The sequence below is a fragment of the Vigna angularis genome, chromosome 2 (genome assembly GCF_016808095.1).
Source record: "Vigna angularis cultivar LongXiaoDou No.4 chromosome 2, ASM1680809v1, whole genome shotgun sequence".
NCBI classification, from domain to species: domain Eukaryota; kingdom Viridiplantae; phylum Streptophyta; class Magnoliopsida; order Fabales; family Fabaceae; genus Vigna; species Vigna angularis.
The window spans coordinates 31,355,835-31,381,919 of record NC_068971.1 but is presented as its reverse complement, the minus strand read 5'-3'; the positions used below and the strand labels follow the sequence as shown (position 1 = coordinate 31,381,919).

At 33.8% G+C, this 26,085-nt stretch overlaps 1 protein-coding gene across 2 annotated transcripts; it reads left to right on the top strand.

Moving 5' to 3' along the window:
• The first annotated feature begins 4,039 nt into the window (after positions 1–4,039).
• LOC108329640 (transcription factor TCP20) lies at positions 4,040–5,818 on the top strand. 2 transcript variants are annotated; one of them, XM_017563955.2, is made up of 2 exons: positions 4,040–5,459; positions 5,590–5,818. In XM_017563955.2, the coding sequence occupies exon 1, from the start codon at positions 4,325–4,327 to the stop codon at positions 5,261–5,263; it is 939 nt and encodes a 312-aa protein (XP_017419444.1). In that variant the 5' UTR covers positions 4,040–4,324; the 3' UTR covers positions 5,264–5,459; positions 5,590–5,818. The 2 variants fall into 2 exon arrangements, with proteins under 2 accessions (XP_017419444.1, XP_017419443.1); XM_017563954.2 differs by having other exon boundaries at positions 5,567–5,818.
• The last annotated feature ends 20,267 nt before the right edge of the window (positions 5,819–26,085 follow it).

The following is a 26,085-nucleotide window of genomic DNA, read 5'->3' as shown; positions in this document are numbered from 1 at the left end:
TTTAAGGAGAAGTGAGAGCACCCTACCTCAAAAGAAAGGTTCTTATGAAAGAGTTTAAAGAAGAATACTCTCTTAAGATGAACATGAGAGTGTGAAAACATATAACATCAATCTCATATAGGATTTAAAAGTACAAAAATATGAACATTACATGATTATTTACATGAAGAGATTAACCTAATGAAGGTATCAAAATTCAAACTTGAAATTCAAATTCAAGAACCAATTCTTCTCTCGCATGTACTAAACGTGCATCAACTTCTCTAGCTAATGTTCTAGCTAATGTGCTATTGGATCTAGCATATTTAGCATTTGCAAAATGTGTTTTAAATGGCTAATTAGAGAGAAGCTTTTTCTATGTGTGCAACACATGGATAAAAGAGTATACTAATTAGGAATTTTAAGACACATTCAAGTTACATGTGGATTTAGGCTTAATTTACACACATTATCAAACACAAGTCCACCTATATTACTTAACTCAACTACAAGCACAACTTATTCCTATTATAAATAATGGAGTGACCTAATGTTTAATTTCACTAAGTGGTGACCTATCTTAAGCCTTTTATCTTTAGTATAGGCATAATTATCATGAATTATTCTAGTTATGGCTTAGTGATGGGTATGTGGTTCAGACTTCTTCATCCCTTCTCTTTTGAGAAAGATTTTCCCTCAAATTTTTAGGTTTTGCCTCATTGTCTCTTCTTTATGCAAAAGGTGTAATATCACAAACATCAAGCATATGTAATATATATGCATTATCATTATCAAGCTTGTGACAGTTAATTGTTGCAACTGCAACTATGGTCTCAATGGTGATGATTACTTCTTTTCCAATCACATTTGATGTCAAGTTTCATTCTTTATTTGCACATACTTGCAAAACTGCCTTATTAGTTCAGGCAGGTATTGGCTCATCCCATAAGAAAAAAATTGTGATTATTTTCAACGTTAGACAAAATATCGTGACCATGTGTTTGGAGTTCATCTAGATTTACCTAGTCCCCAAGGTCGATTCTTCTGGGTTCTTCTTCAGAGGTGCACACAATATGTCCAACAAACAACAAATATCGTTGAGATAGCTCTGATACCATGTTAAGAAGTGAACTTTAAGTTTAACTCAACCCCACAAAATTTGGCTTGTAAAGTAAGATTTGCACCCATTTATATACTCTAAATTGGCCTTATATCTAGTCAATGTGAAACTTCAAACAATAATAAAAAAAATATGAAAATTGAAGTCTTTCTTCAAGAAAAATAATCATAATAGACTTATACAAATATTTTGTTTCCAGAAAATAGATTTTGACACTGTGCACCATTTCACAATTCATCCTTTATTAAGAAAAGTAAATAGAAATGAAGGATATTTTGGTCATTATATTATTTAAAGTTAATCGTATAAACAATTATAAACTTGTTCTAATATGTAAGTATAGTTACTTTAATCTTCAAAAATTACAAAAAAGGTGAAAAAAATATTTATTTATAATAAAAAGGTTAAATCAGTCTTATTTAATATATTTGTTTTTTCTTCTTCTCACAAATATAGATATAATTTTACACATAAAAATTAATTTTATCTTTTTCCTAATAAATTTAAAAGCTCTTACTTTCTATTTTATTTTTTCCTTCCAAAATTAAAAAAAAAAAAACACACACACAAGAAAACACAAATTTTATGAAAGTAAGAAAACAAATGCGAATTTAAATTGAAGAGAGACTTATCAAGAGAGCCGAGCTCAACTGGTTGACCAAGGATTCCTAGGTTGTTTCGGACTCTTGCATTAAGATGAGAATTATAAAATTTTTCTAACATAAAACAGTTGAAAGTATGGACTAAATATGATATTTCAATATATTTATTTTTCGTTTGGGAGTCAGAACTCTTGGATTTGGCCACATAACCGTATTCTCAACTAAGTAATACACCTTTGGCCAAAAGTGCAAATTCCAGGTTACAAATACCACCTCACTTGCCTTCAAAACAGTAAAAACAGTGCCACAAAGCTATTGAACCTAAAAATATGCTGCTTTATTACTTCCAAACACACCATTAGACCTAGTCTACCTGGCGTACACCCATTCAGGAAAAGACCTACAGCTATAAAAGATATACTGCTTAAGAAATAAGGAATGATCACACCTTTATGGTTATATTTACCATAATTAACAAATTAATCTTTACATATTTATTATTAATTCACTGTATTTGAAAAATTGAGAAAAATTATTCATTTAAGTTTCAGAGTGTTTTTATATGAACCCATCCTATAACTCGTCTAAGGAAGAAGGAGTGGTATTTAAAGAAGGGAGGACCCACCGTTGGATCGGATCTATGTCACTGCACACAATAGAAGTTATGCCACTCTCACCTTTGTGTATATCTTTTCCTAACAACATCACATTCCTCTCTTTAATGAGTCCATTACTCACTGTTTCTCATGTGTTCTTCCTTCTTTTCCCTTTTCTTACATATCATACATTAAAATAATTTTTTAATTACAGACTTATTTAGTTAGATAAAGAATGTTTGAATTGAAGCTTTCAAATTGAATAAAAGTAAAACTAAAAAAATATAAATAAAAGACTTTTAATGTGTTTGATAAAAATGAGAAAATAAAAAATTAATTAATAAAAGACTTTCAACTACCAAATCTTATAATATTAATTTGAGAGTGGTATTATATTTTTATGTTTTGTTTATAATTAATTACTATTAAATATTGTTAGTATTTAATATTATTATATAGAAACATCATGTATCTTAATCCAATTTGGTTCTTACTTAATTACTAACTAATCTTTATTAATTTTTCTATGAAATTGTTACACAGTTTTTTAAATTATTCTAAAATGGAAAAATAAATAAAACTGTTTATATGAAAGAGTTATTACGAAAATAGTTTAAATAAGCTAAAATGAAGATATACTGTTTTTTTACTTGTTATCTATTCCCTTATCTCTCTCTATATAATAGAGCATGAGTCAACAATATACGTGTAAATATAAATTACTTTATTTAATTTAATTCTAATAACATAAATTTAGATAAAAGTAAATCTGTCTCTAAAGTAAAGCATGGCTATAAAAATAAGCAGAAATTAAATTTCATCATAAGTCTAAAACAAATAAGTTTATATGTTTTATGAAAAAAATTGTAATTATCTTAATATAAATAGTATTTAAGTAATTTTATGACATAATATATATATATATATCATTATTTTTAAATTAAAATCATAAAATAATGAATTTATGAATATTTTTATATAATACTTAACTTTTATATTCACATTTCACAGCAGATTTAAATTCTTATTTGATTATAACAATATATTAATTTTTTATAACTTAATTATATATAAATATATATATATATATATATATATATATTATCTAATAACTTTATAATATCAAATTATATATTAAAATTATAAAATAAATTTTGAAATTGAATGGAGTTTTATATCAATGAGTTATTCGAGAAGTTTATTGACACGTGTCAGAGTGCTTTTAAGTTCCGAATCCTACGAATTCTACTTTGATGTTTGACCCTTTTGGAAGGATCAACCAAACTCTCACCTAATTGAATAAATTTTAATTATTTATTAACTCGTCCTTGAATATTTCACAGAAATACTGGATGAGAGTGTCAGATAAGTATAAATTTAAGGACTCGTTAGGATGAAAGTATTGACACAACAGTGCACGAGAATGGATGTTACTATTTTTCATTAAATATTGAATACACTGAATGAACCAAAATTATACACCCATAATAGCATGAACAGAGTTCAGATTAGGAATTGAAAAAAGGAATTTTGAAATTAAGTATGTTTTTTTTTTATGGAAGCTGAATAGGTATGTAACAATGTTGCAATTATGGAATGCAGGAAAGATATAATATGAAGGGGATGAAAGGGAATGTAGGAAGGGTTTGTGTTTACAGAGAGAGATAGGGTTATAGTTATAGTCCCCAAGGTGGTGAAACTGGCAGTTAAAGTTGCTTTCAAAATTCATATCTGGCTGGTCAAAACCCACTTCTACTATACACCGAGAAAGAGGTGGGAAAGGACAAGAGAGGAAGGAGAGAGAGAGAGAACAAAACCAAACCATGGAGTGAAAAAAATTGACATGGGCACATAGGGATTATAATATTTTATGGTTTTGTCCCTCAATTCTTGCCAGAAACAGTGAAAACTCACGAAAGTTTAGGACTTTTCAGGCCACCTTCTTCAATCAAAGAGGACCCATCATTTCTTTTCCTTTATTATTATTATTATTATTTTTTTTATCCTTTCTCTTTTGTGTGCTGTTGATGGATCCCAAGAGCTCAAAGCAGCCACTGGCACAGGAGGTGGTACCAAACTTTCTTAGCCTTCCCCAACAACAATCGCCACCACCACAACAGCAACAACAACAAGGTAGTAATAGCAACATGGGAGAGAACAAGCCAGGGGAGATGAAGGATTTTCAGATAGTGGTCAGTGAGAAGGATGAGAGCAAGAAGCAGTTGGCTCCGAAGAGGAGTTCGAACAAGGACAGACACACGAAGGTTGAAGGAAGGGGACGGAGGATAAGGATGCCTGCTCTATGTGCAGCTAGAATCTTTCAGTTGACCAGAGAATTGGGTCACAAATCTGATGGGGAAACGATCCAGTGGCTTCTTCAGCAGGCTGAGCCATCGATAATAGCTGCTACTGGGACAGGTACAATCCCAGCATCTGCTTTGGCTGCTGCTGGGAACTCAGTTTCACCACAAGGGGCATCTCTTTCATCAGGGTTGCACCATAAGATTGATGAATTGGGAGGGTCCAATATGGGGTCAGGTAGCAGTAGGACCAGTTGGCAAATGGTTGGGGGGAATTTGGGGAGACCCCATGTGGCCACGGGACTATGGCCCCCCCATGTCAGTGGATTTGGATTTCAGACATCCTCTGGTCCATCTAATGCCGCCCTAGGCACTGAGAGTTCAAATTACCTGCAAAAGATTGCCTTCCCTGGCTTTGACTTGCCTGCTGCTGCCACCAACATGGGTCACATGAGTTTCACCTCAATATTGGGTGCTGCGGGTACCCCGCAGATGCCTGGTTTGGAGCTGGGCTTGTCCCAGGATGGCCATATTGGAGTCTTGAATCCACAGGCCTTGAGCCAGATTTATCAGCAGATGGGTCAGGCTAGAGTGCAGCAGCAGCAGCATCAACAACAACATCAGCAAACTCCTGCAAAGGATGATTCTCAAGGCTCAGGACAGTAGAGTTTTATGGATTTTGATGAAAGAAACAAAAAGAAAATAGCATCGTCCACAAGCTGGGGTTTCTACAATGGCTTTGTATTGTATAGTTGGGAGACTGTGAGGAAAAATTAGGTGTCTCAGAGAATTCAATAGAAACTGGATTTGGTTTACCCCCCTTATTGTTCCTTCTCCCCAGTACTCGAGTCTCCAGATACAGGTGCTTCGATAAGTAATTTTTTTACTGTTTTTGTTACTTTTGATATGCAGTTTCCTTTTCTTTTTCTTGGGTTATAGTTGTGTGTTGTTGATGGTGTTAACTTGCAGGTGGAATGGAATTGCATGACCAGATGGATTGGCTTCTTTGATCTGGTCTTAAACTATTGTTTAATTCAGAGGTGTGTTGATTATTTTGTTCTTCTCTATGTCAGGATGGAGTGCTGATCGGTTTGTTTGTGAATTTGATTATATAGTTTCATAATCATATTTGTCAAATTTTATATTGGATCTGGTATAAGTACTTTGTCATCTGGGAAATTTTAATCTTTGTGAGGAACAGCACTTGCAAATTACATCTGTGAATCCGTCAACTAGCAACGCCTTTTCTGTTTCTTAAGTTTGCTTTCATGTTACCATTCGAGTGATTTTCTTTCTCTTAGCGTGCAACTGTGTTGTCTTCCTTCAAAATTCACCACTTGTGAGGAGGATCTTTCCAATTAAAAAATATTCTTTTTCACCTCTGAAAATGGTACGCAATTGTAAAGAAAGCTAAATTTGTTCGTTTTAAGTATTAACATCTGCAGCTCTGCTTCATTCTGAAAAGCACTAAAATTTCCTTTATTTAGCTGTATTTAAACTTGGAGAACTCACTTAGCTGGAAAAAGTCGCATTAATTGTCTTTAATATAACCAAATTCAACTTTAAGCCTCCTTTCAGCATCAGCTAAATTCTTTTGCCATTATTTTCTTTCTGTGGAGGTTTAGAGTCTATAATTTTTTATCCACATATTAGGAGGTGAAGCAATTAGCATGATTAAATGTCTCAAATCAAATCAACATCAAACTTAAATCTAAAGACAGACGAATGCCAATTAAGCTATGAAGTTTGCGGTTAAGAGTCTAAGATAATTGATCATAGAATAGTATCTCTTCTCATTTCTCGCCTTGAAGCATGGAGAAAGAAAGACCCTTATACTATGTTTGCCAAACTCTGCACCTTTTGACTTCCATCAACTTTAGCGTCTCAGTCTATTCTCTTGTGTAAGTTTTGACCTCTCCACTAACTGATTGAAGCCCAAAAGAATGTAGTGTTCCCCAAGGTAAAACTGTAATAAGAAGGTATATTTTTCAACCATGTGTAACCCTGTTGAAGTTGAAACATTGTATCTTAGCAATTATGACTGTGTAGTTAATGATATGATATGATTGTTGATCTGATTCATACATAATGGATTAATTATCTTGGGGAAGGTGATAGCTTTGCTCCAAAAGCAATTTGGTTTTTAAGAATAGTGAAGCTCATGAAACTACTGGCAAAGTGCCAAAATCTGAATATAGCTTTTGTAACCATGTAGCCTGGTAGTTTCAGTGAGCTCATCTTTTTGGCATTGAATGCAAGTGGATGTTGAGTTCCCAATATAAAAATCACTAAAAGACACCAGAAGGTGCACAACTCATGCCAACTTGTGTTTGTGACCTCACTATATGTACACACGAGTATGAGCAGCTCTGAACTCACCCTGCTAAATGCAGTTGGATTTTTCTGCACCACTCTTCAAGCGGTGTTGCCATTATATGACATGACACCAGTGTGAGCTTGGTGCAAGCAGATAACAAGTGTCCATTTTGTTCAATAAGAAATCTCAGTTTTGGACATAACCACTTTCACATGCCATAAAAAGGTTTAGCTATGATAAACATTCCTTGTAATAGATAGTTTAGGTTCTTTTACATTTTTTATACCTCTGAAAAGTTAGTGTGGCCAAATTTTAAGGCCTCCCTGGAGGTTGACAAAATACGTGTGAATCTCTTGTGGTTTTTGTAGTGCAAGACAGTAAGCACTTTAGGGGGTGCAATCCATGAATTTTCTAATAGTTTTTTTCTCTGTGAAGTGGCTAAGTATATGATATTTATTCAACCAACCAGCACTTGAATGTTGATTTTGTCAACTTGAACATGGCCATTGGTCGTTGCCATGACTTTGCCATCTCACTCCAATCTTTGGTGCTTCTATTTTACATTTCATTTATCGCATCCACCGACTCATGCCATTATTTTTCCCTTGGACAGCCTGTTTTGTTGAATAATAACACATCATGGACATTTTTCTTTTTGAAAACAAGAAAAAGGTACCCATCAATCAATTCAGTTTAGGTCTCCCAAGATTTCTCAATTCAGTGCCTTTATGCTGGATTGACTCTGTTCAAAAGTGGCTAATTGACAAAATTAAAATGTAATGCAAGAGCCAGCTAGAAGCTACTGATTACTGTTTTAGAATTTCACTTAACACTGACTAATTTATCATTTTGTATCCTAAGATCACTCCTTCTACGCTACTCCATCCACTCTGGTGCTACCAACCAATGTCTCATAGATCACTAAGGCTACTCAATCTTAACCTCTTTTGGGATAATGCTTTTTTCAAGTTGCATTTTGTTAATCGTATAGATCTTATTTGTATCAATAAAACGAAGAAAGAAATTTCTTAAAACGTGCTTTTCATATAATGGGTGTGATTTGCTTATTCTAGAAGTGTGTTAAACAACTTTGTGGCATCTTTTGTAAGTAAAACCTATCGGTTTTCAACCATTTTATTTGTTTTAATCGAATTTGGACGGAGTGTTTTAATCCGAGATAGAGTATAAAGCTTTCAAAATCTGAGTTGTTGCCTTATTGACAAAAAAATTACATCTAAATTTAGTAAAATCATTTGGCTTTCGATAATATTACATAGTTTAAGAGTAGAATTAAAAGTAATTTAAAAACTTTTCTTTTGTCACCATCTGAAGCAAATTTTTTTAGAATAAAATTATAGTAAGAGTTTCAGGTTCTGAATAATATCTCAGATGCTTGACTTTAATAATATTATGATTAATTCATATTTTATTTATAAAGATTATCTATTTAATAGAATTTTAATATTTAATTAAAAAATGTATCCTATCAACATTTTTACCTTTAATTTTGGGGAAACACAAATCCGTTCTTCATTTGGAAGATTCAATCTAAGAAAAGCGGAAATTAGAAAAAAAAAAACATCATGAGACATGATCATTGCATGCCAGCACAGAAAGTGTTTGCGGAACTTGATGTTTAAGCTTTGACGGTGTTTCTTTACTTTGGGCGTGCCGTCATTTTAGATGTGTCGCCTTTGTTATTGTCTTTATACCCTTATAACCAGAAATTATTTAGGATAATCTCTTCACTTCTTCGTCTTAATCGTGTATTTCTTTCATCTTTGTCAACAACGATAATTTCATGCAGACAACTTTTACTCTCTTTTTTTTTTTTTTTTGCCAATTTGATTTTATTCTACAAATTTCCATATTGGACATTTGGGCTAAATCTCCCTCTATCTAATTTCATCTGTTGATACATGAAGTATGTGTATGACAATGACCAAGAATCTTACAAGATATTCAAAATCAAATTTGATCTCATTTTTATGGTCTTCCATCATTTCATATTGCAAGTGAAACAAAGTATTCCCTTGCGAAAATAAAATAAAATCTTGCAATATTCTCATATCCCATAAATTGGAGCATCCTATGCTCATAACTTTTAACTCTTCATAATCATGAACCTTTTTTTGCATGGGGTGGGTTGAATTGTATCTTGCCATAGTCATCTAACACAAACATATTAATATAATTCCTTAAACCCTTTAACATTTTGGGGTAAAAAAGCATGGAACAACTTTAAGAAAAGGAAAATCGAGCAACTAATTGGATATGAATGATCATTTGCAATATTTTATTTTTCGTAGTATACACAACTAGGCATAATTTAAAAAACCCAATTGTTTTATAAAGTGGTGGATATGATCAAAACTCAGTGGACTACATTCATATGTTTATGCTCTAATGATTAAAAATACTATGATGTCCAATAGTTCCATTAATATCTGTCATTTCTGAAAAATGATTGGTTTACCAAATAAGTGGGGGAATAAAAGAAAAGAACCACATGACAGAAGATCATAGTGAATTATTAAGTTTGAAAATCTATGGACAAAACAAAATCAAATGTTGTAACAAGATAACTTCTATCAGTCTCTTGACACATGTTTAAATTCAGTCGAGAACATAACTTAGCATTGAAGAAGCAGTGAAAATTGAAAAGCCTACAACATAGCTTGAGTGGAGTTGGACTCTGAAAGCATGTGAAACCCACTGATCCAAAAGGAAACTGATATAGCACTATTATTATAGTTGCCATGAAAATGAAGGAGTTGTTTCAACAGATGAAGATGATTTTTACACGCTGAAAAAGCAACAAGAAGTTACACATTGAGTGAAAAAGTTGCAGAGGTAGTGCTCCCTACTGTTTTTGCTGCTTACTTGAGTTAGAACACAAGCATGCTGCTTGGAATGAAACCTGTGTCCTTTTTTCTTTCTCTCTCATTTGTGTCTATATCATAAGCACTAACATACACAGGACCAGACACAGAAAAAAGAGGTGATTCCAATGAGATTATTGGTTTCAATTTTATTATTGATGTTGTTACATATGAGATTGATAAAACATATATTTCAATTTTCAATACTCCATTAAAAAAAATATGTGACTTATTTACAAATATTTATATACGGATTTGAATAAGTAGGTATTACATACAGATTTTACTTAGAATGTAAAATTGAGTTACATATAGATTTTTTTTGTAGATAACATAATAAATATTTTTTACTGATTTTTCATATGTAAATTTTGTATGTATATTTCGCGTGTTAGAACAAGAATATTTGTAAAGGATAATATCCGTAGGTAATGGTACAAGAACTATATGTAAGTAAAAAGGATTTACCTACTAATTTTACATATGAATTTAAAAATAATTAATTATTAAAAACAAAAACCAAGGTTTATTCTCATGCTCACTAACTCGAAATTTGTGTTGTTCACACTCTCTCACTCCAAAAGAAGAAATCCTCACAACTCACTCACACATGGAGAACAAACCTTTTATTCTTCATTCTTCACTCTTCTGATAGAGAAAAAACCCTCACACTCCTCAACGCTCATTCTTCATTCTCCTCGCATTTGTATCCTTCAACCACACAACGTCAAAATCGTGTATCATGTATCGCCTCCACCGCTCATGCCTCCTCTGCATTGATATGCCCCTTGTCGAGCTCGTTACAGATAGCTCAACTTCTAATGTTCGCACCCTTGTTGCACCATAGAGCTTTCGTCCCACAACCACCACCGCGTCTTCAAACCTCCAGCGAGGCTTACCAAGGTTATGTTAGCAATAGCTTGATGTAAAGCTTAAAGGACTTTGATGATGAAGTACTTAAATACTAGAAGCAACTAATACTCTTTAGATTTATGTAATACTCAATTTGTAATAGTTAAGTTATTAGAATAACTAGATACACATAAAGATCTAGAAATATATTATTTCAGAAAACTCATTGGAATAATTTATTTTCACTTAGAATAATCGATTATCCCAAGAAAAATTAGAAACATTTTGATTCACAAATAATCAATTATCTCTAGAAATAATCGATTATACTCGAAAAACATGATTTTCCAAGGTTCATAGATAATCGATTATTACTAGGGATAATCGATTATCTTAGGAAAAATACTTTTCAAAATGGTTCGCAAATAATCGATTATCACTTGGGATAATCAATTATCTGTGGTAGTTAGGAGAAGACCTTTGACCTTCTAACCTAAAACCTTGCCTATAAATACTTCGTTTCTAAGCTCTTCAAAGTTTCCTAATATAGTTTTGATAACAAAGAGCTTTGTTTGAAATCTTTGTATGTTTAAGTGAGCTTGTGAACTTGGTGCTTGATAATGCTAATTCTTACCATTATCTAAGCATCATTTTAGTAGCAAAATCAACTCCTTTCTAACTTGTAACTCGTTTAATCCTCTTCTTTTGTCTTGTTTTCTAAATAAATGTGTTTTAGGCTACATTGATGTATTATCATCACTAATCCCCTTATTTTGTAGCTAATATTATGCTTAGAAGAACCTTCACCAATGTATAGAGCTTAACCAGCCACAAAAGCAAGTAAAACAAAAAGAGGGAATTTTGGAATCCTGTGGCTGGGGTGCAGCTGGCGTGCAGCTGAGCGCCACCTGATCGCGACTTGCTGCCGCTGGGGTGCAGTTGGAGTGCAGCTGAGCGCCACCTGATCAAACTTTTTGTAGCTGAGCGGCACAGTTTTTGTGCAGTTGAGCGCCAGCTCTATGGAATGCTGCCGCTAGGGTGCAACTGAGCGGTGACGCTGCTGATGTGTCAAAATTGCCTATTTATTCAAATTGTCTCGAAGCATTTGGGGTCTTTGGTTCTTTGAAGGTGCATCTCACTTAGAGGAGAGCTTGGAGGGCTGCTAGGGCTCGTGGGAACACTCCCTTCTTCCTCTTGGGTTCTTCATCTTCTTCCATGGCCATTTTGTAAGCTTAAAGGCTCTCCATGGAAATGGAGAGCCAAACCCATCTTGTTGGGGTTAGTTGTAGCCTTTGAATCTTGTGTAATTGTTGAATAGAGTGTTTTAGTGGATTGACTTTAGTAAATTGATAGAGAGGAGATGAAATTGGTTATATACAAGAGTGCATTGGTGAAAACTAACCTTAACAATGTTAATTCATACAATTTCTAGTCTTTTCCATTTCCAAGTGCCTTCAATACCAAATTCCAACCTTGTAATTACTTGTGAATTTATCTTTTTGCATATATTCTTAAATGATGAGTTGTTCTTGAGTCTAGATGAGTTGTTAATCGCACAATTTTCTAGTATTACGAGTCTCTTGGGAAAACGATACATGGTCTTACCACGGTTTATTACTTGAACGATTCAGTACGCTTACCGAAATCGACTAACAAGTTTTTGGCGCCGCTGCCGGGGACTCGTGTCAATACTAGACTTTTGTGAGGTTTCTAACTTATGTAGACTTGATTTTGTATATAGAACTAACTCTTTTGTTGTAAATAGATTTTCACTTTTATTTGGACTAATTTGTTGCTTTAGCCTAGTTGTGTCTTAGTGTATGCAAGGGATGTTCATACAAGGAGGACTGCAGCCTCAAAAGCATCATGAAGACCCTGAGATTGAAGGAATTATAGGACACAAGGAGACAACTATGTTGAGCATCAAAAGCTGCCCCAAATTATTCCTCCCTTAAAGATGCTCCAAGTGCTAAGTGAAAGATGAAGAAGAAAGGGAGAAGGAAAAGAGAACGACTAGTCACCACCACCCTTTGATGAGAGACAACGAGCTCAAGCCTAGCAAGCCAAAGTTGATCAAGAGGATTGAGTATTTAAAGATGTCAAGGTAGTGGAAGGGCTAAGATGAAGAGAATTATGCTAAGAGAGTTGATTTGGTGGCTAGAAAGTGGTTCAAGAAGAGTTGGTGAAAGGAGCACACCAACAACAACATTTGCACTTCATTGAGTAATCCATCAAGCTAATGACGTTAAACAAGCGCTTTTGGGAGGCAACCCAGCTTTCTAACCTTTTCTTATGTGTGATTTTGTTGTTTGAGTGTGATGTGATTGCTTGAATTTGCTTTAGAGTGTTTTAGCTTTCTTTAGTTATTTTGGAGCATGTTAGTTTGCAATTTAACTTATGTGATGTTAATAGTTACATTGGTGTAATGTTGAGTGTTTTGGTGAGTTAATGTGGTTTAAGAGTGCTTCAATTTGTTTTCATTTGTTTTGGTGTGATTAAGTATGCTTTGTTATGTTATGATATGTTTAGGTGTGTTTCTGTGTAAAAATTTGGTTTTAAGGTGTAAGGTTTAGGTTATTGAATATGGCATTCATGTTTTAGATTCATGCATTTAATTTGTTTCACTGTGATTTCCATGTGTTTTAATGAAGTAGGAACATGAACATCTAGTTTTGAATGAGTGTGAATGCATGAAAAATGTCAAAAATTCAAGATTGAATGTCCAAACTACTAAAAAATTGCATATGCCAGACCACCGCTCAGCTGCACCTACGCAGCACCTACGTGCCACACCAGTAGAGAGATTTTTTCTACATTTTACTGATATGGCGCTCAGCTGCACAAAACTTGTGCCGCTCAGCTATGGCGCACCAAGACAACACTTATACTTTCTATGCAATTATGTTCTGTTATAAGTGGGGCTTGCTGCTAGCCTTTTGTTTTACATGTTTTATCAAGCTACATGATTCTATACCACTGGTTAAGTGCTAATTTTTGGTTCCAAACTTGTTTACAAACACTAACCATGATGTTTGCTTGATGAGTTTTTCACATGGCTTGGGGCCAGGCCCCTACTGATGGGGGGAGCTGGAGTAGTTACAGAGCATAAGCTATTGGGAGGAGGAAGATGTTTCACATGGAAGTAAAACTAGTGTTCAATAGTTGTGAAGCTGCAAAGACTCCACCTAAATCGGTTTTTCAGTTTTAATTTCAAGTGTTATTTGCTTTCAGTTTTTAAATTTGGATTTTTTTTTACTTGCCTAGTGGATAGTTCTTGCGTAATTGGTCTGGTGATTTGAGTGAATCATATGTTAAGCTTGAATTGAATGCAAATCTCTTGTGCTTGCTCTTTATCCATGAGAATTGTTTTGAAAATCTTATTGAGATTATGTGGTTGAGCTTGTTGAACAGAGATTGTGGTTGCTTGTATCTGTTTAGATAGATGCTTGGTTTTAATTGTGATCAATATTCTTGGCATGATGTTTATCAAATTTTGGAACCCTAAGTAAACCTGTGAGATGTTGTGCCTCAGAGTTTATTGTTGAATGCTATTACTTTGGAATCACAATTGATTTTGCCTAAGTTTCTCTATTTGAACTAGTTACTTGCATTTTACAAATGATCAAGGCCATCTTGTTCTTCCACCTCTTCTACATTTTGAACCTAAAAGCCAATGCTAAACCGTTGAACCTTAAAAAGAAAACTTTCTCATTCCCGAAACCTTAAGCCTATTGAAAAATCATTAACCTCATTACCTTGAGTTGAGATGAACATATATGTTAGCATGAGGAGAATGGTTTAAGTTTGGGGGAGTTCTTGTCATAAGGGAGCATTGAGAAAACAATAAGTTTAGTAAAAGGAAAGAAAAAGAAGAAAGAAGAAGAAAAACAAAAACATGAATTCAATGAAAAAGAGTTGGGAAATAGGTTGAGAAGTGGTTTATTCAATTTTGGAGCAAAAGAGAGACTAGGCTACATCATGAATTAAATTGTTTGGTCTCTTATCTCAAGGTGCTTTGTTGTCCAGAAAAACCAATTTTTCTTCTTAGCCCAACCACAATACAAGCTTCAAAAAGTCCTTGTGATGTAACTTGCTTGTTAATGTGTTTGATATTGTTGAAACGAAAGGCAAAGTTGATTTGTGCAACATTGTGATACTTGAGAGTTAAACACACATCCTTACACACCATTGTGCTTGAGTGAAACACTTTCTTTGGTGAGAATTGGTTCCATGCACTCAATGAAAACAACTTGCCATGTTTGTTGATCTATCATTCGCATCTATCTTGTGACTTTTAATTTGTGAGCACCATGGTTGAAGTTTAGCTTGCTAAGGTCATATTATCTCTTAAATGTAATTTCCAAGTTGAGCAAGCATGATTGATTTTGTTTATTTGATTTAAATTGATTCTTGGATTGCTAGACCATTGTGATTGAATTGTTTGCTAGGTGAAGTACTTTTGCTTGAGGACAAGCAAAGTTGTAAGTTTGGGGGAGTTTGATAATGCTAATTCTTACCATTATCTAAGCATCATTTTAGTAGCAAAATCAACTCCTTTCTAACTTGTAACTCGTTTAATCCTCTTCTTTTGTCTTGTTTTCTAAATAAATGTGTTTTAGGCTACATTGATGTATTATCATCACTAATCCCCTTATTTTGTAGCTAATATTATGCTTAGAAGAACCTCCACCAATGTATAGAGCTTAACCAGCCACAAAAGCAAGTAAAACAAAAAGAGAGAATTTTGGAATGTTGTGGCTGGGGTGCAACTAGCGTGCAGCTGAGCGCCACCTGATCAGACTTGTTGTAGCTGAGCGACACAGTTTTTGTGCAGTTGAGCGCCAGCTCTCTGGAATGCTGCCGTTGGGGTGCAGCTGAGCGGTGACGCTGCTGATGTGTCAAAATTGCCTATTTATTCAAGTTGTCTCGAAGCATTTGGGGTCTTTGGTTCTTTGAAGGTGCATCTCACTTAGAGGAGAGCTTGGAGGGCTGCTAGGGCTCGTGGGAACACTCCCTTCTTCCTCTTGGGTTCTTCATCTTCTTCCATGGCCATTTTGTAAGCTTAAAGGCTCTCCATGGAAATGGAGAGCCAAACCCATCTTGTTGGGGTTAGTTGTAGCCTTTGAATCTTGTGTAATTGTTGAATGATTTGAATATATATATGCCTTTTCTATCAATTGCTAGTATTCTTGTTTCCAATCTTAAAGCTTGCATGTAATGGGGACGTTCATGACTTGATTTTGGGATTTCATGGATTATGGGGACGTAAGATGAAACCTTGAACTGAAACAAGAGTCCTTGTGGTCATTGATTCTAGGGATGGAAGATGATTCACGTGTTGTCTTAAGATCCTAGCTCTTTAATGCGGGTTTGCTTGTTAGATTGTCCAAGGGATTAGAGTTTGATAAGGAAAACCTAGGCTCTTTGACCTAAGGGATTAGGGCTAGAGTGTTTTAGTGGATTGACTTTAGTAAATTGATAGAGAGGAGATGAAATTGGTTATACACAAGACTGCATTGGTGAAAACTAACCTTAACAATGTCAATTCATACAATTTCTAGTCTTTTCCATTTCCAAGTGCCTTCAATACCACCAACCTTGTAATTACTTGTGAATTTATCTTTTTGCACATATTCTTAAATGATGAGTTGCTCTTGAGTCTAGATGAGTTGTTAATCACACAATTTTCTAGTATTACGAGTCTCTTGGGAAAACGATACCTGGTCTTACCACGGTTTATTACTTGAACGATTCGGTACGCTTGCCGAAATCGACTAACAGTGCTTGTAGAAGGAAATATTTATGTTAGTGTGTCTAAGGGGTGAAACATATTTATTGAGCAAACTCAAGCTGGTTCATTCTTTTGTGAGTCGAAAGGAAGTGTTGTTCATCTCTTACCTCTCAAGAGAGGTGTATTCTAAACCTATACTCTATTTCATTATTCTAAGTTGTTGGTTTATTTTAGTTATTAGTTAATCCCTCTTTCAGATAGATGAACAACTAAACCTAGGATATATTGATTTGAACTAGTATAAAAATCACTTCTGCAAGCTTCTCTCCCTTATATTCTTTTAATTACTTGCTCTTATTTGAAGTGATTATTTTGTTCTGAGATTAACAACTAGATGTTGGATCCTTATGATAGTGGATAGTTAATTCTTGTAAAAAATGTGATGCCAATATCTCAAGCCAAGAAGGGAGTGAATTAGATTTTGCTTTAAGAAATTGTTCTTTCAAAAAGCTTTGCAAAATCTGTGAGTTTTCTTGAAATCAATATCACAAGTATATGAATCAACAATAAAAGAGAAGGAGAAAAGATCAACACAAAGATTTATACTGGTTCGGCCAAGCCTACATCAGTCTTCCTTCAACAACCTTAGTTAAAGTGAACCACTATAATGATAGATTATACAAGCAAGAATACAAAGATATCCCATCTCAATCCACTCTCCTTTTCCACTCAATATCATTTATAGTACAAGATGTGAACACCTCACAATCTCACAAACCCAGAAAATAATCCCAACTTTATGTACACCTTCAGAGTAATTCCAACCCTCAATGTAGAACACTACAGTTCTCCTCCTGGCCAACAACAACATGAACACAGTCCTCTTAATTGCAATGTAGACACTGATATTCAAAGAATACACCAAAAGTGTAGATATGATCAACAATGTTTCAGCACAACTTTCTTGCAAGAATCTTGATGATTTTCCCAAATGAATGATCTTGACTCTCCAAGAAGTTCTTACACACTCCTGCAATCAATACTCAACAAATAAGTTAGTTATGAAAGTGAATGTTCATGTAATTGTATTGAGACAGCGTGCAAGTCATCTATTTATAGGATTTTCAAATCCTAATGTCATTTAATCGATTATGCAATTAATGTAATCTGTTAAGTTTTTCCTTCTCCTTTAACAGTTTTACATTTGATTCAGATTTAACAAATTAAACAGTGCATGCAATCGATTAAATAAATCATACAAGCAAAAAAAAAACAAATATGACTGTTATAAGCAGTTATGGCTTTAAATGAAAATTATTTTCACAAGATAAACAATTTAACCGATTATGAAACTTATGTAATCAGTTAAGTTTCATACTTAAGCAAATTATCAAATCATTTTTCATTCCAAACATATCAATGCACTCAACAAACACATGTTGACATAACAACGTATTTTAATCGATTATACAACTAATGTAATCGATTATTACACAACTATTTTGCCCCTAAGCATGTACTGAAATCTGAATAAATATAAAAGATTATATACACAATTTAATCGATTATTTCTTCCAAATATACAATGTGCAATTTGTTTCAACTTATGATTCATTTACAATGCATTTCAAGCACAAACATAGTAATGATCAAGCAATTGTTATGTCATTTGTTGTGCAAGAAGCCATAAACATTTCTTTTGTTCATCATCAAAAACACATATGTGTGAGATGGTTTTGCTAGATATAGCTCCCCCTATCAACAACTCTCATTTGAGATTAACAATTGGATGTATGATCTTTGTGATCTGAACCAGTATAAAATCACCTGTGTAATTTTCTCTCTTGCTTACTTTCTTATTTGTTTTAATTTATCGTTAAAGAATTTGAATTAAAAGGGAAAATATGTAAAGGCATGATTTGCTATTAGAAACCAATTCACTCCCTCTTAGTTTATTGTTCACGCTAACCATTCCACTACATTGTTCTGACAATTAGTATCAGAGCTTGCTTTGATAGTAATTCAATGACGGGACAACATCAAACCTTTGTTGAGGGTGCCTCTATCAACAAACCTCCTTTATTTACTGGTGAAAATTATGCGTTCTAGAAAGTTAGAACGCAAATTTTTATGGAATATGTTGATAGTGTGATTTGGGAAATTGTCACAAATGGTCATTTTGTTCCTACTATGTTTATTAACAATTTGCATGAACTCAAACCACGTGATCAATGAAATGTCGGCTATAGGAGGAAAACTCAACAGAATGTAAGAGCCAGAAATATAATATCATCTGCATTAACTATTGATGAGTTTTATAAGGTAGACCTATAAGAATGCTCAAGAGATGTGGGAGATGCTAAGGGTCGCCCTTGAAGGAACAAATGATGTTATAAGGGCTAGAAAGAATACTCTAACCCAAGAGTATGAGATGTTCTGCATGAAGCAAGTAGAAACCGAGTTATGCATTTAAGAAACACAACATCAAATAAGTATGTTTTAATATTATCTTTTATTTAGTTGGTTTTATTATATGTTTTATGATATTGTTCATTTGTATCAGGATTGAGTCTACTCAATGAAGTGTGAAGAAAGTATTAGGGAGCAGTAAGAGAGACCTTTGTTCATTATTGGGATGCTATTTATAAAGTCATCATCATGTAACATAATCAAAAAATGATTTCCATTGAAAAAACTATTAATATTATGAGTGAAGCTTTTACAGGAAGCAGATCTAAAAGACTGGTTGGATATGTATCGAGATATGCTTTGGGATTCATTACTGAGGAGTTCAATCGAGTGAAGCATATAGAATTGGATAGTGAAAGTTATGGATGTGTTTTGAGATGAATGTATGGTCTACCCTATGCTTGGGAATTACTACGATATGACCCTGGGATAATTCCTCTAGTTGAAATTCATATCATGTGGACCAGATTAAGCTTTCCAAATATTGTATAAATAAATCATAGATAGAGTTGCATTCAATGTGAACTTGATATGGTGCAAAAATGTTTCAAAGAGGTTGACATTGGAGAAAAGTGAAAACATAAGTTACTCGAAATTGTTTGTCCTGTTATGATATTTATGTTCCCTCCATTGAAAACAAGTTAAAATGAAGGGTGCACAAAAGAGTAAAGTTCATCAAACTAAAAGGTCTATAAAGCGTGAATCCTCATATTTTGAGCACGTAGGCGTCTTGCATTCCATCAATGAAACTTCATCATGATAAAAACAAATGTAATATAATGCTAAATTTATGCAACGAATGAGAGTACCCATGTTAGATCAGTTTCATCCTATTTTTCACCCTAATATTCTTGATGTTTTTCATATCGTTGTTGATGGTCATTATGGTTATAGATGCATTATTGCTTCATTGAGGCTGGATGAAGAGTCATGGCCCCTTATCTGACTTGACCTATTTAAATAACTTAGTCAGTGGTGTGATGAATACGCGAGACTAGTGGGAAGTTATGAGCGACTAGAAGAACTAAAGAAGTTTTTGCTAGTCGAGTCACAATCAACGGTACATGTTGACACTTTACTTATTATGTCTTACCTTTTTCTTTCATGCAATTTTTCTCATTAGTTCCAGGATAATATAGACAAGTGGATGACCATATTAGACATTGGTTATCCTATTGCTAATCGATATAATGTCATCTTAGTTTGTGTGTCATATAGTCAAAAATATACGATCTTCCCACTATGTAATACACTTTCTTTTGATATAAAACAACATTGGTTAATATGTATCGGACACGTTCATGGATCTCATTTTTTGCAGATAAAGTTATTATTCGTTAGTTCCATTGTAAAATAAGTTCCATTTACTAATTTTAAATTTATAAATTCATCTACAAGAAGGTTGTCCTTTACCAATGGTAAATATCATATCGTCAACCTATTATTACCCCGAGGTACGACCATGATCATCTTTTTATGTAGACTTTCTTGAGCATTGATATTTGTGTAATGTGAAAAAATGTATAAATGAACATTTATGATTCTTATCAATTCATTGTAAAGCATTCCACTCTCATCCATATAAAAACTCACATCCTCTTCATTAATATAGTAATTATGTAAAACCGAACAAATATGTTTAATTATATAAAAAAAATTAAGACATTCCAAATATTTCATAAAAAGTCTAAAACAACTAAATACATAGTACAAGAGGTTGCTACGCAAATGATGATGAATGTTTGCCACGTACATGTCGACCTCCTCTACTACTGGATCAATGTTCTTCAACCACTGCACAAGCTATCTCTAAGGCCTCATTAGCATGATCTAAGGCTACAATGCCCTTACTATCATCATGACAAGCAATCATCTTCTATAAGATTTTCATGGCACGCATGATAGATCCTTGCATTCACGACGACAAAAGAAATTAATCAACATTTTTAGTTATCCTTTAACATATAAACAATATACAATTACATACCAACAAACCAAATTCTGACGACGATCTACGACAACTAGAATGTCATTTGGGAGATGTCGTCAAAGTTGAGGTGCAACACTAGGTCAATCGTCATCGGCAAAAAGAATTACATAAGGATGAGATACAATTGTAAACCATTACAAATATCCTTAAACACAGTAGATGGAGATAAGGTCAGTGTCAAATTCACCAACACGTGATCCATAAAGCACAACCAAGAATCATCAACACTAGTTATGTTGGCCTTTGGAACAACGTTATGCGACCACGGGATCGGCTATTCAAACCCAAATTTCTTTAACATGTGTGCAAGCAGGTGTTAGTGAACAATCTACCAACATTGATCCAAAAAACATGGTGATGGTCAGAAGTGGACAACTAGCCTGATGTGACTGATATGGCACTATATCACCCCTATCATACGTCATTCCATCCAAATATGCTCTGGCCTCTAGTAGGTTGGAAACCTACTTCCCTATCACCCAACGAGCGACACGAGGTCTATCTTCGTCATAAGTCAACAACACATGCCTCATTCCCATCCAAGGGAAGTGATCATAAATCCAAGTATACAAAAAAATTAATTAAAGGTTAGTCAATAATGAAAAAACTAAAGAAAATCAAAGTGCAAGATATGTGTGTACCTGTAAAAGAGTCAGATTTCCAACCATTTGTTTTGTCTCAGCAAAGCTTGCATCTCCAAGTTGCTCATACAAGTACGCCAGTGTAGCAACTCCCTAGGCATAGTCGTGACACATGTACAAGTCTCTGAAGAGCACCAAGTAGGATACATAGATCAAGGTGGTGTCCTTATTTGTGAAAATAATGCATTTAATTAGATGCAACAAGTATGCTCGTGCAACACATTCCCACTATTGATGCTCACAACATCCATAATTAACATTTCTTAACCTGTTGAGCCTAACTTGGGGCCACGTGCTTGTCTCATCTTATGATGTCCACGACCAAAAAGTAGATGATAGGAGACTAAGCTTCTTTAAAGTCCAACACTTCATTTGGACATAATTGTCCCACTATAGATTGATGTAATAGCGCGGACACATCATCTAATCTAATGGTCATCTCACCCACTGGGACATGCAAACTATTTGTCTCTCTATGCCTTCTCTCAACGAATGTCAATATCAAATCCTTATTAGTGTAATCATAGGAAATATCACATAGGGGCATCAAACCAGAATTCAACACAAAATGTTAAATTACCTCATCACATGTTCCAAATTTATTTAATTTTCTCTCATGAAAGACTAACTTGATCTCTCATCGATCTTATAGAAAATAATTACATATAAATTTCATTCAAACAACTTATTAGCCGTTAAAATTCAAGTATTGTACTAACCTGACCGTTCAACAACACATATGCAACATGATATGCATATGTGAGCCTTGGAAATTCACCTACTTCATCTTGTTCTTTAACATGTTTCTCAACAACATGACCTTGTTGTCCAATAATATATGTGTGCTCCTCATGAACATCAACATCATGTAGTGCCTCAGCTTCTTTGGGCAACTTCTTCTACAGTTGATGTCGTAGGTCTTCTTCTCTATTCAAATTGTAAAGAACTTTCAGTCCGATATGTTGATTCACCTCGTGTTCTTGTCATATCTTAACAAACAGATTCATCAAATATTAAAATCTCAAATTCATCAAATATTAAAACAAAGATACAAATATAAAAACACAAAAAATTCAAAAAAAAAAAAAATATATATATATATATATATATATAAACCAAATCTCAAAATTAGGTGAAGCTCCCAATCAAATTTTATCAACCCAATTTTAAAATCCGGTAAAAGTTTCAGCCTTTCAAAATTTTGGTAAAAATTTCAATTGAATTTCGAAATCTAATGAAACCTTAACTGTATTTTAAAATCCAATTAAGTCCAATTGAATTTCGAATGTGTTTTAACTTTAATAGATTTTTAATCAAGTTTTGAAATCCGATTAAGTCTTTTATCAGATTTCGACTAGCCGCACACATATATCTCTTTGTCCATATACACTATTTTAAATGAAAATATAAACCAAAATAAACGGAAAATGAACTTGTGGTATTGCGTGTGCAGGGATGTAGTGTGGCCTGTGCAGGGAGAAGGAAGTAGAGTTGTAGGTGCACTGGTGAATACAGCTTTGTAGAAACAGTGAAGAGGAAAGAACGAAGAAGTTTGACGCTTAGGGTTTTCAAAATTCTCAATGTGGTGGGTGAAGCGTTATGTAGGGTAATTATATAAGAAAGGGAAAAGTAAATAAAAAATTACCTTACGTCAGATAACTAATTTTCTCATTATTTAAAAATTTGGAGGTGTACAAAGAATATATTGGAAGGGTAAGAAGAAACACACTCTAAGTACACTTTCTCCTAATACCTCCATAAATTCCCTTGTTTCTTATTTAAAAATAATTTTTAAATTGTTTAATTTATAAATTATTTTTTAATTCTCGTTTAACTTGTAAAAGTTACTCTTTTTTTCAAATTATACAATCGAAAATTTTTCAGATTATATAATCCGAAAACTTTTTCTATTGTGTAATTCAATTTTTTGTTTATATGTAAGTGCAGAAAACTTATATAGGGATAACAGAAAAAGTAGAAAAAATAATAGCATCTACCATTAATTTATCCAAAAAAAACGTTCGCAGCTTTCCCAAATACATCATCATTATTTAGGCTTGTTCCAGCACAACTCAGGTTTTTCTTGTATTTCAGTGGAAGATTGTAACGCTAATTTTTCTCGTATTTGTTAATTATAAAAAAGAAAAAGGAAAAATTGGGTATTATAAGAAAAGTATAAAACGGATAAAATTTGGAATGTAGAAACAAAATCTATGGGTGGAGAAAGTAATTGCCAGAGCTGACTCCAATACATACTGAGGCAAAAGCGTCCTCCATCACAATGAAAAAAATATTAAGGGTATTTCATCCTATGCCTCCAACATAGCACCGTGATATGTTCACAACACAAATTTGACAATATTTTGATAACGACATGTGTCAGCGTTGTATTGAGTTATCTTGAATATTTTATTTTTTAAGAAATTTGATTTGAAAAAGGGATGAGGGTTTCAGATTTCATTATTCTGAAAGTATCCTTCTTCGTTCAACACTCTCTCTTCTCTCAATTTTAGGATTTTCAGTTTCATTTGAAATTCTCTCTCCATTTTGTGCATTTCTCTCTCAACGTTCAGCAATCTCTCTCGACGCTCAGCAATCTTCGTCGTCGTTGGCCCCGTTCGAAGTCTCTCTTTCTTCGTCTAGTTCGTGATTTCGACGATCGATCTTCGTAGTTGGTTTGTTCAAAGTGTCTCCTTCGGTGTCGATTGTGTTGAAGTTCTGAGCTTTTTTTTGTGCAATGGGTTCGTCCGCTGACATAGATTCTTCGAACAAGGTATGTACTTTTTTTTCCTTTTCCGTATTCGGGTTGGGCTTTTGCTTTTGGCTTTTGCTGATCATTTTGGTGCTTTTTGTTGGTTATTTGTAACCAAAAATATATTTTTTTTGCAGTTGTTTGTTCGTCATTCATTGAAAACCAAGTGCGTTGTTGCTTTGAATGAAATTTTGAGTGAGTTTGTAGAACTCCGTACAAAAGTATAACTCCATACACAGGATATAGTCCCAAACTTGACTGATTTATGTAATTTGTGATTAGTGCAGTATTGGTATATGTTAAAGTATGGATAGTTGTAAATGTATCAGAAGAATTTTATTGAATGTTAATAAAGACATTGGTTAATGCAATTGTGATTGTTATATTCATTTCAGTTGTCCTTTTATAGTATTATTTAAGATTCATCCTTTGTGATTGTTATAACACATGTCCAGTTCTGTCAACCCTATGTGAAGGGAAGACCCACTAAGGGTGTTTATAGGTTGACAAGTGAGGTCTTGCACCATTGACACAGGACAGATGCACTTGTAATAGATTACTGGGACCCTGTAATCGTTTACTAGGGAAAAAATCCTCTTGGTACTGAAAGTTGACAAGAACTACCCAAGCCCAGCTTAAGCACTCCCCAGGGTTATTTTGGAGTCCTTTTGACTGTGTTTTGAAGGTTTTCTGGATGGATCATTATTGGAATACTTCAAGTTGGAATACTTCAATATTAAACAAATAAAAAAGGAATAATGAAGGGTATTGAGTAACAACAGTTCATCAAACCACAAGTTTTGAAAGTAAAAAGTACATAATAGTATTAGAAAACGTACATAACAGTTCATCATACATTGGTGCACTAAACACCACTCATGACCGTTAAACTCACTCACCCATCTAAAATAACAAACATGAAACAATAACATGAAATGAAACTCATTTAGGAAGCTTAGAAAGACGTTGTTTTGGAAAATTAATTGCACCTAGTACAATTGTCCAAAAATTAGAAGTTAGCATTCATTCGAAAGCTCTTTGAGTCTAGATGCCAACAAAACAAGAACCAACTAGCTTGGAGTTCTGTGGAGAAAGTTAATAGCAAAACAAGAAGCAAAGGTCAGGAAAATAGAGTTGGGGAGTGTTGTTCATCCAGCTGGGGAGTATAGTTGAAGTTTTTGTACAAATGACCACTTTTCCTCTGGTAATCGATTACAAGACTCCTATAATCGATTACCAGGGCAGAAATTGGCTAGAAATGCTTATGGAGCTCATCTAACTTACATGAAAGCACCTAAATGACATTTTTTTCTCAATAATTCAATGACCTAACATGTTCATTGGTGCACTAAAGACCACTCATGACCATTAAACTCACTCACCCATCTAAAATAACAAACATGAAATAATAACTTGCAAAATAAACTCATTTAGAAAGCTTAAAAAACTATTTTTGTGAAGTTAACTGCACCTAGTAGAGTGGTCTAAAAATTATGAGTTAGTAGTCATTTGAAAGCTCTTTGAGTCTAGATTCTAACAAAACAAGAATCAAGTCATTTGGAGTTCGGTGGAGAAAATTAAGAACAAAACAAGTACCAAAGGTCAGAAAAACAGAGTTGGGGAGTGTTGTTCATCCAGCTAGGGAGTATAGTTGAAGTTTCTGTACAAATGACCATTTTTCCTCTGGTAATCAATTACAAGACTCCTGTAATCGATTACCAGGGAAGAAATTGGCCAGAAATGCTTGTGGAGCTCATCTAACTTACATGAAAGCACCTAAATAACATTTTTTTCTCAACAATTCAATGACTTAACATGTTCATTGGTACACTAAAGACCACTCATGACCATTAA

Bases quoted from the DNA above. Each gene is read 5' to 3' on its own strand.
- LOC108329640 (XM_017563955.2), top strand. From the start codon at position 4,325: ATGGATCCCAAGAGCTCAAAGCAGCCACTGGCACAGGAGGTGGTACCA.